The 13304-nt window shown below is 43.8% G+C and overlaps 1 protein-coding gene across 2 annotated transcripts in view; it reads left to right on the top strand.

Moving 5' to 3' along the window:
- Positions 1-2159: 2159 nt before the first annotated feature.
- Positions 2160-13304, top strand: part of SLAIN1 (SLAIN motif family member 1) — a 57792-nt gene continuing 46647 nt past the window's right edge. For both annotated transcript variants that reach the window (XM_059684914.1, XM_059684915.1), the window contains exon 1: positions 2160-3019. In XM_059684914.1, coding sequence (XP_059540897.1) covers positions 2409-3019 — 611 coding nt within the window. In that variant the 5' untranslated portion in view covers positions 2160-2408. The remainder of the gene's footprint in view (positions 3020-13304) is intronic.

Here is a 13304-nt window from a genome sequence, read left to right on the forward strand (position 1 = left end):
CTACAAATTTGCATCAAAATAAAAAAAAATCAAGTCTGCTTAATTAAAACCTTGACACCATCAACCTCTTTTAATTATGTACGTGTTAAAGATACTGGCATCCTGGGGATACCAACTTAAAACCAGTATGCATTTTTCGTGCATCTGGTGTGTATACATGTGTAATTCACAGAAGGGATAAAAAGAGGAAGGAAAGAAATGATTTAAAATTTCTCTAGACACAAATCACTTCACACTTTTAAAACAGGAAGAGGGCACATTTCTATTTGCAGAATAGAAATTTAGGCCAGAATGTTTTAATCTCTCTTTTAGGTCTAAATTTCAATGAATGTATTCTTTTTAAGAAACAAAGACTTTTATAATAAGTGTTACTTAGAAAACACAGTTCTAAAGCTTGACTACTGGTTGTTTGGATGTATTCTATAGACCATATGGGGTGCATGGGGGAGGAACCGGCTGTTTATTCCTCTCCTCTAGAGTGTATACCTTTTGCACTAGAGTGACTGCTTTTCTTTATGTGTTAATTCTTGTTGTCTTCACTAGCCTGTGCCTATTCCCAATTTCCTTTCCAATGTGGAACTCAGCAGCTCTTTGTTCTCATTGTGTCTGTCGTCTCCCTTTCTTTGTGTTGCAGGGATACTGCTACCAGCATCTGCCACTGAGCATGCGGAAAAAAATCCTTCAATAGATTCTTTACTTAGGACTTTTCAGTAGTCTTACTCCACTTCTCCAGGTTTTAGTAATAACCACAATATCCAGAAGATAAACCGAAACTTGGAAAGGTGATGGGTGATACAGGTGGTTTGGTGGTGGTGTAGCCAGCTGGAAGGAAGGTTCCGGGTAATTATACACACACATTTATCTAATTTATTGAAGCTCTCACCAAGCAAGTTAAGTACAGAACACCCACTTCACACAGAAGCTAGAGATAGAGTTTGACAACCAAGAAGACACAAGTGTTTCTGAGCAGGTAGGCACAGAGCCACATCTAAGACCAACTGATACATGTGTTTGTGTTCCAGAGCCATGTGGTACATTGTCACACAGATCGGTGTGTAAAGTCCCTGAGTCAGCCCTTCACAGGATATCAGAGGATGAGAACCAGTTGTGGGGACTTTTCTCAGAATAAAACCTATGACTTCTGTCTGATTGTATTAGACGTTTAAAATGCTAAGTCAACAGTAATTGAAGAAAACTGGAGTCAATTCTCCTGGGTTTAAAGCTTCTCCTTCCTCGTCTTAAAGCAGGTTTGTGGATGTTTTCCACAAGATGTAAGAAACAGGTGAGTTAAGGGTAGAGTTCTGAGGTTTTCTGTTTTTCTTTCTGTCCCCCAGCAAGTCTGACCTTAATAGCTTGTAAATTACTGAACAGGTGGAGTGCTACCAATTTTACTCATGTGTCTTGCATAATGACTTTCATCTGTTTTATTCACTGCTTGCATGGCCAAGTCTTACAAAGGTGTCAGGCGCAGAGTGGGTGCTGTTTTTTGTTTAATGAATGTATGAATATATATGATATGGAAAAACGATCGTTTTATCGGGGCAAACTTTGGTGGTAATAGTATAGTTCAAATTAGACTATTTTTGAATAAACCGAAGTGGACATTTGTCTCTTTAGCAGTTGGCCACTCTCCCTCTCCTAGTGAGGGGGATCTCTCTCCTCGGACGCCCCTCTCCCACCATTTTGCTTCTGTATCCACCCGTGAGTGGATTGACAGCATCGTTTCAAAGCCTTTCTGTTCCCTGTATTTACTTTTCGGTTCTTAGGGTAACATTCCCTTGCCTTTTGATTTTCTACGGGTTTCATTAGCTAGTGGCTCGCAGATCATGTCGCTAAGCCTAACAGTGTTTTTGCAAGGTAGCAAACCAGAGGGCGCAAGGTGCACGCCTCTAAGGGCTCGCACCTGCAGCAGCGGATTCTTTGGGACCCCGCCCCCGGCTCGGGGAGGCTCGTACTGAGCCCTCCTCCCAGGGGCGGAGGACGTGCCTCTGGCGGGAAAGTTCCGTCAAGGTCCAATCAGGCACCTGGGATTAGGTAGCCTGGGCGGAGCGGAGGCCCCGCCCCTTTGAGGCCTCGCACCCCAGGCCGGTCCTCCACCCAGGCCCCGCCCACCGGTGCCCGCGCCCCACCCCACCCTGGGGCCGCGACTAAAACCCGGAGCCGCGCGGGCGCCCAGGGGACCGGAGAGACGCTCTGAGCATGTGCAGAGCAGCTCGGCGGAGGCTGCCTCGGCCGGGGGCTGGGGCCCGGTGCTGATGCGAGCATCCGACTCAGCCGCAAGCTCAGCCCCAGCGCGGTCGGCCCTCCCGGCCGGGGAAGCAGGGAAGGAGCCGTAGCCTCCCCGCGGCCGGAGGAGCCGGCACGACGGTGCGCAACCGCCGGCAGCCGCGGCGCCCACGGGGCCCAGGATGATGGCGGAGCAGGTGAAATGCGCCTCGGCGGGCGGCGGCTCCGGAGCGGGCTCCGGGCCGGTGGTGAACGCGGAGCTGGAGGTGAAGAAGCTGCAGGAGCTGGTGCGCAAGCTGGAGAAGCAGAACGAGCAGCTGCGGAGCCGCGCGGCCAGCGCGGCCGCCGCCCCGCACCTGCTGCTGCTGCCGCCGCCGCAGCCCGCCGCGCCGCCTCCCGCCGGGGCCTGCAGCCCGTTGGGTCCCCGGAGCCCCCCGGCCACCACCGCCGCCGCCTCGGGGGGCCTGGGGCTCGGGCTGGCGCTGGGCGCCGGTGGCGGCGGCAGTGGGAGCGGCGGCACCAGCCCCGCTTTCCCGGGGACCTACTGTCTGCCCAGCCCCGCGCCCTCCCTGCTCTGCAGCCTGGCGCAGCCCCCCGAGGCGTCCTTCGTCTACTTCAAGCCGGCCGCGGGCTTCTTCGGCGCGGGCGGCAGCGGGCCGGAGCCGGGGGGCGCGGGGACGCCTCCCGGGGTACCCCCTGCGCCGCCCTCACCGCCCCCCACGCTGCTGGACGAGGTGGAGCCGCTGGACCTGGAGAGCCTGGCAGCCTGGCGGACCGAGGACGACTACACCTGGTATTGCCGAGCTCCGCTCCCTGCCCCAGGACCCTGGCCTCCGAGGCCCCGGAAGGCGGGGAGGGCGTGGGCTGCAAGAGGGGGGCGGGCGGGCTCGCCAGGGCCCCCGGACGTGGTGGCCTGGCAGGTGCCAAGTTGGGCGCTGAAAGGAGGCTTAACTTGAGGGCGGAAACCTGCTTCCTTCCACGAGCTCCCGCCATGCAGAAGGGGATGAACTGGTCCCTCCATCTCCTTGCATTCTGGTCTCTGCTGATTTTTGGATCCCAAGCTCCTCGTTCGCATTCATTGAAAAACCCATGCTATTTTGTCCTTTTGTTACTCGGGCTTGCTCCCTTTCCCAGTCTTTTTTCGGTAGTGACGGGGGATGGGGAGGGGTTGGCCTCAGCCTGTGTCTGTTTCTGTTCTTCCCGCATGAAGGCTGGATGGGGCTCGCGTGTGGTCCCTCCTCCCGTGGTGTACCAGGCTGCTTAGCGATGGAGCTCTCCTCACCGAGCGCTCCTGCACTCAGTTGTGCAGCCCTACGTCCATTCCCTGCGTTTTCTTTGGTAGCTCCTCATTTCAGAGACTGACTTTGTTTTTTTAAAAGGTGGCTTTCCTATCCTATCAATCATGTTGTAAAAAATGGGGGCTTTTTAGGGAATGGAGTGGGCAGTTTGAAGACACTTTATTGCTTAGCAACCAAGGGACTTTCTTTAATTTTTAAAATTAAACTGTTGATTGAAGAAAAGTGAGATTAGAGGAACTTATTTTTTATTTTTCAGAAACTTTTAAGTTACCAAAAAATGTGAGGCTGGCAGAATTTATTTTTCAGTTGAAATCTGGTTAGCTCTTTCTGCTTTCCATCAGTGAGCCACTTCGGAGGGGTTCTAATTCTTTTATTGTTTATTTTTCATGCTACTTGCTCACGGAGTAATACTAACATGCTTTCTTCAGTCACTAGAGGTGGTGGGGTACGGTCAGGTGAGTAGAAGTTTACGATAGGGGGTGGGCCTTAGGTTCATGCCAGGGAACATGAACAGCGCTCTCCTCCACACAGCAGTGGCCTGAAGAAGAGCTGCAATCCCTCTTTTATCTTGTTTTTTTTAAATCGAAGGCCCTTCCCACTTTTGCAAGCCGGGCTTTCCTGGCTTTCTTTGTTTTCCTATTGCATGATTGCGCAGGAGGCACTTGGAAATGGAGAACCTTACTGGTTTCCTTTTGGGGACCCTGCTGTTCCTTTTCCCTTACTCTGACGTGAGAGCTCTGTAAAGTGCGCTCACTAATTGGTTTGCCTCCGAGAACCAAAATGCATGGAGCATATTCATATGTAAGGCATTCATCCTCCTTGTCAGTGCTTTACTCTTTGGTGGTAGCTCCAAGCTGTAAAATCAAGACAACTTGCTACTTTCTGGAACTTTAAGCCATTCTTTTTAGAAGCTGCACCTTTATTTTTGTGGAACCCAAGTGTATTGTAAGCTCAGTTTCAGCCTGAATATGGTACTGGAAAATGCTCTGTTGGTGGTTCTTAGGTTATCACTAACTATAAGACCTTATGCCACTCTCATATTATTTTGGGTTGATTTAGTCCCCATTTGACATTTTCTGAAGATATGTACCTAAGTCATGGAAGGGAACTTCTTTGTATTTTTTGATGGGGATTAATTATGTGCCTTAAAATATTAGCATTTAAAACTTATTATGCTATTACTATTTTATAAGTATATTAGATTGGTGATAGTATGTACATAACTAATACGCTTTTAATATTTTCTCTTTTGAATGGATTTCTACCATAATTAGTTATCATCCAACTATTGCTAGTACTTGATAGCTAGACTTTCCTTTTGTAGTTTATTTTTAATCAAAATAGCATTGAAATAACTTTTTAAAAAATCACCTACTTAGTGGATTAGCTTAGCAGCACTTTAGATGGTTTGAAGCAAATTTAAATTGTAGCAGGTTCTACTAATTTACTCCTCAAGTATATAGGTGAATAGGTAAATCTTGCCTTGGCACTACAAATGTTTTTATAGACAAATGGCATAGTATTTATAGAGTACTCTATCTTCTTCAAAACAAACCTAGGAATAGAATCCCAGGTGGAAAAACAGGGAGGGATCATTAATCTTAGTGGGATGGATGTAAACATTTTTTAAGGTCACCTGATTTACAGGAAACTTTCTATCATAGCATTTATGCATTGAGATATTTTTGTACTGCAATATTTGGGCTTTTTGATGAATAAATAATCGCCAGGCTTTAACTCATTTGTTAATGCTTGCAAAAGCTTTCTAAAGTTCTGTCATCACTGCAAACTGTATGTCCCTGTTTTGTGGTCTCGACTTGGGTTTTTTTTCCAAACTATTATTTAACCTATATGTATTTTCTATCAATAACAAAACAACACAAAATTTTAATGTAAGAAGAATGATGTGTTTTGCTTTTCATTTTGATGAAAATATTTGAAACAAAACAGTTGTCTTCAAATATTTATCTCAGTTGAATTTAAATATTTAATTTTGCCATAATATCCCTTAGTTATCTTAGCACAGTGCTGCTAGAATGAAATATCTCAGAAAATTAAAGTTGACTGTAGTTCCAGAACCTTAATTCTTAAGTCCAGTTATTATAGTCCCATACCATAGTGTCAGCTCCCTTATTTCACTGTTAAGGAACTGAAGTTCTTAAATGAAATGGCTTATGTAAGCTCCTCCAGTTATGTACTGAAAGAATTAAGACCACAATCCAGATTGTTTTCACAAATTCAAAAGTGTTTAAACCATTGAGAATTTCCCTCAGCTTTGATGTGACCCATTAGTGGGCTATAAAGTCAGTTTAGTGGATTGTCAGCATTTTTTTTAAAATGAAGTGCAGTAGAATATAAAATTAGAGTGCATTATATCTTACAATACAAACTTGTCTTGGGTAAACTTATTTTAGTTTTACATGTGTGCGACCTGGGTTGAAATAGTAAATGTATTTGTGCATTATGGTCAGAGTTAGAAAAACTCCCCATTTCTACTGTTTGAAAGCAAAATGAACTTGGAGAAAACAGGTGGGAAAGCAGAGCTCTCTCAAGATAGTGTAGCACTGGGGAAAGTCAGTTTTTGCACACCTCAACCAGAAAGGTAAGTCTATATTCAGAAAATGCCAAAATAAAAACATGCAAGCTAATACATGCTATGTAGTCATAAAACGGGGCCGTTATTTTAGTGGAGTGGTAATCAGCAGAATATTGAGACTTGTGTGAAGGGATTTTAACCTTGTCCAACTGGAAAGGACAGGAGGAAAGTTCATAATTCTAGAAGGAAAAAATGTTATGTATATAAAGTGAAGAAAATTTAATGAATGAATATTCATCTTCCATGTGTAACACCAAGACCTCAGACAGCTGGCTAAAATCCTTGCCAATTTTTCATCAAAGCTGTTGAACACCTTGCACTATACATATGGCACGGCTAAATTAGACCACCTAAACTGTTTTTTGTCTTTTTCCCATAATTGATTTTCAGTGAAAAGACCAGAGGGTGCTTCACTTTCTGACAATGCTAATTGAAAAACAGCAGTGTTTTCTAGGAGCCAAAAGGAGTTGACTGAAATATGTGCTGATGTGTCTTTGAAATGAGTAACTTCGAAATACTTCAGGGAGACACTGAAATAGAAGTTTAGACTTAACTGTGGATGGAGAGGAGAGAGTCTGCTATAGGACAGTTCAGTAACTAAAATTTAGATGTCATATATCCTTTTATAGCTTAGTGTGGTAGTACCTTTCTTTTTCAATGGCTGATCAGTTTGACCCTAGCCAGGTGCTTGTTAATTGAACACTGTTTAATTTGACTAGGGATTGATTGATTTTGCTTATTAGTGCTGATGTTTTAGCTTTTCTTAAAACTTGTGATTGAAGTCTCTTAAAATTACTTTGAAAATCGTTACATATTACTTTTTAGAGACAGGTGTGTGTGTGTGTGTGTGTGTGTGTGTGTGTGTGTATGTGATATAATATAGATATAGGGATATCTATATCTATATCAATCTACAGATTGATATAGATATAGGTAGATAGTTAAATAGATATTGCTTTTGTATTATCTGGAGAAGGATGACTTTAGAACCAAAACATTTACTTCAGAATAATAAAGACTTTTTTCTGGGCAGTAGTAGTATTTTATTTGAAGCATTATGGTGGGCTTTGTGTTACTTCTGATCTCCCAGCGTTAGCACATGAATTAAGTCTAGGGTCATATATGGAAAAGAAGATAGTTTATGAGAAGGATCAATTTCTAGTCATGTGCTTTTGGAAGTTATTGAAGTAAAGTTAGAGAAAACCAGAGTGGGACATTTCAAATATTCTTGCCAGACTCAATTATACCATCAATTAAACAATAGAAGTTGAAAGAGTAGTTTTAACTAGGAGGTATGTTGTATTAATGATGGCAAAATAGGATATTGAAAATGTTGCTGGAATTGTAATGATAATGAATAAGGCAATTTTTAAAATGACTTTTTAGAAGATTAGACCAGTTAGGAGAAATTCAGGTTTTTCTTTATTTATCCAATTATAGAGACACTAGGGGCCCGGTGCACGAAATTTGTGCACTGGGTGTGGGGCCGGGGGGAGTGTCCCTCAGCCCAGCCTGCCCCCTCTCACATACTGGGAGCCCTCAGGCGTTGACCCCCATCACCCTCCAATCACAGGATCGGCCCCTTGCCCAGGCCTGACGCCTCTGGCCTAGGTGTCTGGCCCGGGCAGCGGGGACCCGCAGTGGCAGCGGGGGGCGCCGCGATTGCACGGGCTCCGCCCCTGCAGGATGCCTCTGGCCTAGGCATCCGGCCCGGGCAGCGGGGACCCGCAGCGGCAGCGGCCCAGAGATCGTGGGCTCCTCTTTAGGCCCAGGCAAGGGGCCCCTAGCTCCTGGGACTGCCAGCTTTGACCGTGCCCAGCTCCCATCACTGGCTCCACCCCTACTTCCTGCTATCACTGGCCAGGGCGGAAAAGGCACCTGATTCTCCGATCATGGCTGGGGGGCAGGGCAAAGGCGGCCCCAGGGCCGCCTTTGCCCTGCCCCCCGGCTCTTAGCTCCCCCCTGGGTTTCCGATCACTGTCAGTGGCAAGGGGCTTCTTCCTGCTTTCCCTTTCGCCTCCCTGCATTGTGCCTACATATGCAAATTAACCACATCTTGTTGGCAGTTTACTGCCAATCTTAGTTGGCAGTTTACTGCCAATCTTAGTTGGCAGTTAACTGCCAATCATAGTTGGCAGTTAATTTGCATATAGCCCTGATTAGCCAATGAAAAGGGTATCGTCGTACGCCAATTACCATTTTTCTCTTTTATTAGTGTAGACTAGAAGCCTGGTGCATGAAAATCATGCACAGGTAGGGTCCCTAGGCCTGTCTGGCGATCAGGGCCAATCAGGTTTCCCGTCTCCCCATCTCCTTCCCTCACTCCCTCAGCACCCCACCACCACTGGTCACCTGCCATGTTCCGCGCTGCCCCCTGGTGGTCAGCACAAGTCATAGTGAGCAAGCGAACTCTTGGTCTCCCAGTGGAACTCCAAGGTGACAATTTGCATATTAGCCTTTTATTATATAGGATACTGTACTCAAGGAGTTTGTAGCTACAGCATCTCTCTGTCTTTTTTCTTCTTTATTTGAATTCAGCTGTAGTCCTTAGCTATAGAAAGAGTAGGCTTGAGGCTGTGTGGGCTACATTGTTTGGAGACTAACTCTGAAAATAATCATTTGCCTTAATACCATATATTTACATAATACTTCAAAACTTTTATCAAAGTAATACAATAAATAGGATGTACGCAGTTCAGAACTCACCTATAGCAAGGCTCATTACTGAAAGCAGCAGTCCTCTACTCGTTCCTGCCTTTGAGTCCTTCACACAGGCATCACTTTATACTCTTCTACCTGTTTCTTTTGTTCTTTACTTCTCAAGTCTTTATGCAATATGAACTTAGACATCTGTAGACTTGTTTTGGAAGGAGCTCTCTTCCCCTCACCCCCAAACCACCATATCTCCTTTCCCTTCTCATGTTTTTTATTATTTTTGTATTACATCATTATAATGCCTGTATTATGATTATAACTGTTATTAGCTGAACCCTGTTAATTGTATCTTACATTTATTGTCTCTAATCCCTTTGTTCCTCCAAGAGTTAATAATGGTCTCTCTTTTTTCCTCTTCACTTTTTTTAACCTATTATGATTATTTATCCAAATACTACTGGAGCCATTAAATTCCTCAGTAAGCCCAAACACATATGATAATCTTTTAAACCTGTCTTTAAAAATGTAGGCAGTTTGGCTCAGTGGATAGAATGTTGGCCTGTGGAGTGAAAGGTCCCAGGTTCGATTCTAGTCAAGAGCACATGCCCAGGTTGTGGGCTCGATCTCCAGTAAGGAGGGTACAGGAGGCAGCCGATCAATGATTCTCTCATCATTGATGTTTCTATCTCTCCTTCTCCTTTCCTCTCTGAAATCAATAAAAATATATCTTAAAAAATGTATTTTGTAGTGCCAGTCCTTCTGGAACTCTTAAGCCCATTGCTCCAGTCTTTACTCTTTGCTCCTTAGGCTGGGTGCCCATTATTATTGTCATGCGAATTCCTTAGGTTTCATTCCTGTATAGGATCTCCTATTAAATTATTTTCCTATTTCATTTATTCTTGCAGGTGGGGCACAGCCTCCATTAGCTTTCTGAGAAAGGGCACATGTATGAAAAGTACACTTTGAAATCCTACATATTTGAGAATGTCTTTATTCTCTTCTAGTACAAGATTCATAATTGGGCTGCGTATAAAAGACTAAAAGTCAATCGTTTTCACCTCATGTGTGAAGGCATTGTTCCATTTTGTTCTAATTTTTATTATTTTCTAGATACTGAAGTGCACTGTGGTTTGGATATATAATCCTTCCTGACCTTTTTTTCCCCAGCTTTCTTTAACCCTAGCATTCTATAATATCACATTGTACCTTGGTATGGGCCTCTTTACTCATTGATTGTACTGGACATTTGTGGTACTTTCACTGTAACTCAATGGCCTACCTTTAGCCCTCAGAAATTTTCGCTTCTTTCCCCCCATAACCTTCTGTGTGTGTGTGTGTGCGTGTGCACGTGTTTTAGAACTTGTAATCAGGTCTAGGTCCACCTGGTGCAGCCATTTAATTTTATCTCCATTGTAAATCTGCGTCTTTGTTTTGCTTCTGGGAGACTTCTTCAACTTGCCTTTCCAAACTGACTTACTGAATATAATAGTTTCATTTTCCAAGAATGAAGAAACTATTTCTTTTTAATATCCTGTTTTTGTTTTATGAATGCAACATTTTCTCTCAGATGATCCTTTATAATAAAAGCCTAATAGGCTAAATGTCCGGTCGTCCATTCAACCAATCAAAGCATAATAATGCACTGACCACCAGGGGGCAGACAGTTGACTGGTTGACCAGTCACTATGACATGCACTGACCACCAGGGGATAGACCCTCCAACCGGTAGGTTAGCTTGCTGCTGGGGTCCGGCCAATCAGGACTAAGTGAGACAGACAGGATATGCCCTGAAACCCTCCCTCGGTCCCTCCCCAGCCTCGATCATGCACCGGTGGGGTCCCTTGGCCTGGCCTGCACCCTCTCACAATCCGGAACCCTTCAGGGGATGTCAGAGAGCCTGTTTTGGCCTGATCTGCTCATTGCAGGATCTTCCCCCTGGTGGTAAGTGCACTCCCACAGGGGTAGCGCTGCTCAGCCAGAAGCCAGGCTCATTGGTTTTCTGTTCATACCCAAAGGAGGTGTTGAAATTGATCTAAAATTCTGCAGGGGTGGAGCTTTTTGACTGGTATACTTTACTAAGTGATTGGGTGTGGGTAGCAGTTCAAGTTTCAGTATCTTTGAGTCTTCTCGTGGGCTTTTCTGTTTTTTGAGACAAACCTTCCATACTCCTGGAAGTTATAAGTAAGGCAGTCCAGGTCTAGGGATGTATAAGGTTCTAACTCTCATTTAGATACTTCGCTTTAGGAAGGTTCTGCATCCCTCCTTAAACTAAATTTGATGTGCCTGACGTCAGAGCTTCTCTGGCTCAGTCTATCCACATAGTAAGCCTCTGGTCTTAGGTTGTGATGGAAAGGCGGAGGTGGGCCTGGCTGTTGTGGGGTAGAGTAGGGGCTCTTGGGTTCCAGTTGTTCCTTATGCAGACTTTCAACTGAATTCCCTGCTCTCAGTCACATGATCTATGTTCTATGAACTTCAGGGTGGGAGTCAGACAAATAGCATGGATGGAAATAGAGTATGAACGACAGAAATTCCCATAAATAAATATGGCAGTGTGAGTCACATAGTAGTCAAATGTGCCTGTGGAAAGTGAGCATTGCTTTTGAATTTGCTGTGAGGCTGTGTGGTGAAACGAAAGAACTATATTACATAGGCTCTAAGAGATGAAGGAAACCTTCCCATGGAGTTCCCCTACAAGCAAAACAAACCCAAAAACACACGAAAAAACCAAAAAGAGCCCCCCCCCCTCAAAAAAAACACACCTCTACCAAAAAAAAAAAAAAATGGTGTATCTGAAGTTCTGAGGCAAGCTGGTTGATGGAAGCTTCCTAGTAGCAGAAGATATGAGCTTTTGCCCCTCGTGATTCTAGAGGTAATGGGCAGAAAGTGCTTCCGAGAGTAGCTTCACATGGCAGCTGAGAAGGATTTGAGAAGAAGCACAGATTCAGACAGTGACATGACTTGTAGGTTTATTAAGCAGTGAGGATGTTTTATTAACTGAAAGCCACCTAAAGATAAGGAAGTTTCTCACTTGACTAATTTAGTCAAGGCTCATTTATGTCAGGGCTGTGGCACCTGCTCCTCTCTGACTCACCTGTGTGGTAGATGGCTACTTGAGTCTCAAGTCTCAAGAATATTGAGGGACAGTTCCTATCTCATGACTTTTATTTTAAAAGCTTAAATAAGGGGAAATGTAAACTGCATATACTTAAAATGCACTATTTGATAGGTTTCGATATGTGGTCCACCCATAAACTGTCACCACAATCAAAGTGGCAATGCCCCTCACCAAGTTTCTTTGTGGCCTTTTGTATTCCCTCTCTCCTGATCCTGCTCACTTCTCCAACCCAGGCAACCAGTGATCTGTTTTCTTTCAGTCTGGATTGGTTTGCATTTCCTATACTGTTAGAGGCATGAAATCATATAGTATGTACTCTTTTTCATTTATTTGTGTTCGTTTGGCTTTTCACAATCAAAATAATTATTTTTAAATTCATCTGTGTTGTTCCTTGAATCAAAATATATAGTTCATTCCTTTTCATCGTGAGAGCTATTCAGTTGTATGGACATAACAACGGTTTATCTAGTTATCTCTTTTTAAAATATATTGTATTGATTTCAGAGAGGGAGTGGGAGAGAGAAATAGAAACATCAGTGATATGAAAGAATCATTCATTGGCTGCCTCTTGCACGTGCCCTACTGAGGGTTGAGCCCACAACCTGGGCATGTGCCCTTGACCAGAATTGAACCTGGGACCCTTCAGTACCCAGGCCGACTCTCTATCCACTGAGCCAAACTGGGTAGGGCATCTGTTCATCTATTAATGAACAGTTGGCTTGTTTTCAGTTTTTGACTATTACAAGCAAGTCTTTGTTATGGACACATGCATTCATGTCTTTATAGGCTAAATACTTAGTGATGTTTGAATGGCTGAAATGGAGGGTAGGGGTATGTTAACTTTTTAAGAAGCTGCCATAATCTTTTCCAAAGTGGTTGTGCCATTTTACATTTCTACCAGTGGTGTATCAGTTTCAGTTGCTCCACATCATCAGTATTTGCTGTGACTGGTCTTATTCATTTTAGCCATCTGATGGATGTATAGCAGTTCTAGTTTGCATTTGCAACAACCTCATTGTTGTTCTAGTTTGCATTTCCCTAATGACAAGCATATTTTCTATTTGCCGTTTGCCATCCATAGATTTTCTTTGGTGAAATGTTTGCTCAAATCTTCTGTCCATTTTTCAAAATTGGGTTGCTTATATATAGTCTACAGACAAGTTTTTTTAATCAGATATATGATTTGTAAATATTTTCTTCCACTCTATGGTTCAGCATTTGTTCTTTTAACAGTGTCTTTTCAAAGAGCAAAGTTTTAACTTTGAAGTTTAATTGATAATTTTTTCTTTTACGGATTATGCTTTCGGTATAAGAATTTATATCTAAGATTAAATATTTGCCAACCCAAGGATACAAAGACTTTCACCTCTGTTTTCTTCGAAAAATTTTGTATTTTCGGGTTTTACATTTTTGT

Source organism: Myotis daubentonii, chromosome 2 (genome assembly GCF_963259705.1).
Source record: "Myotis daubentonii chromosome 2, mMyoDau2.1, whole genome shotgun sequence".
NCBI classification, from domain to species: Eukaryota; Metazoa; Chordata; class Mammalia; order Chiroptera; family Vespertilionidae; genus Myotis; species Myotis daubentonii.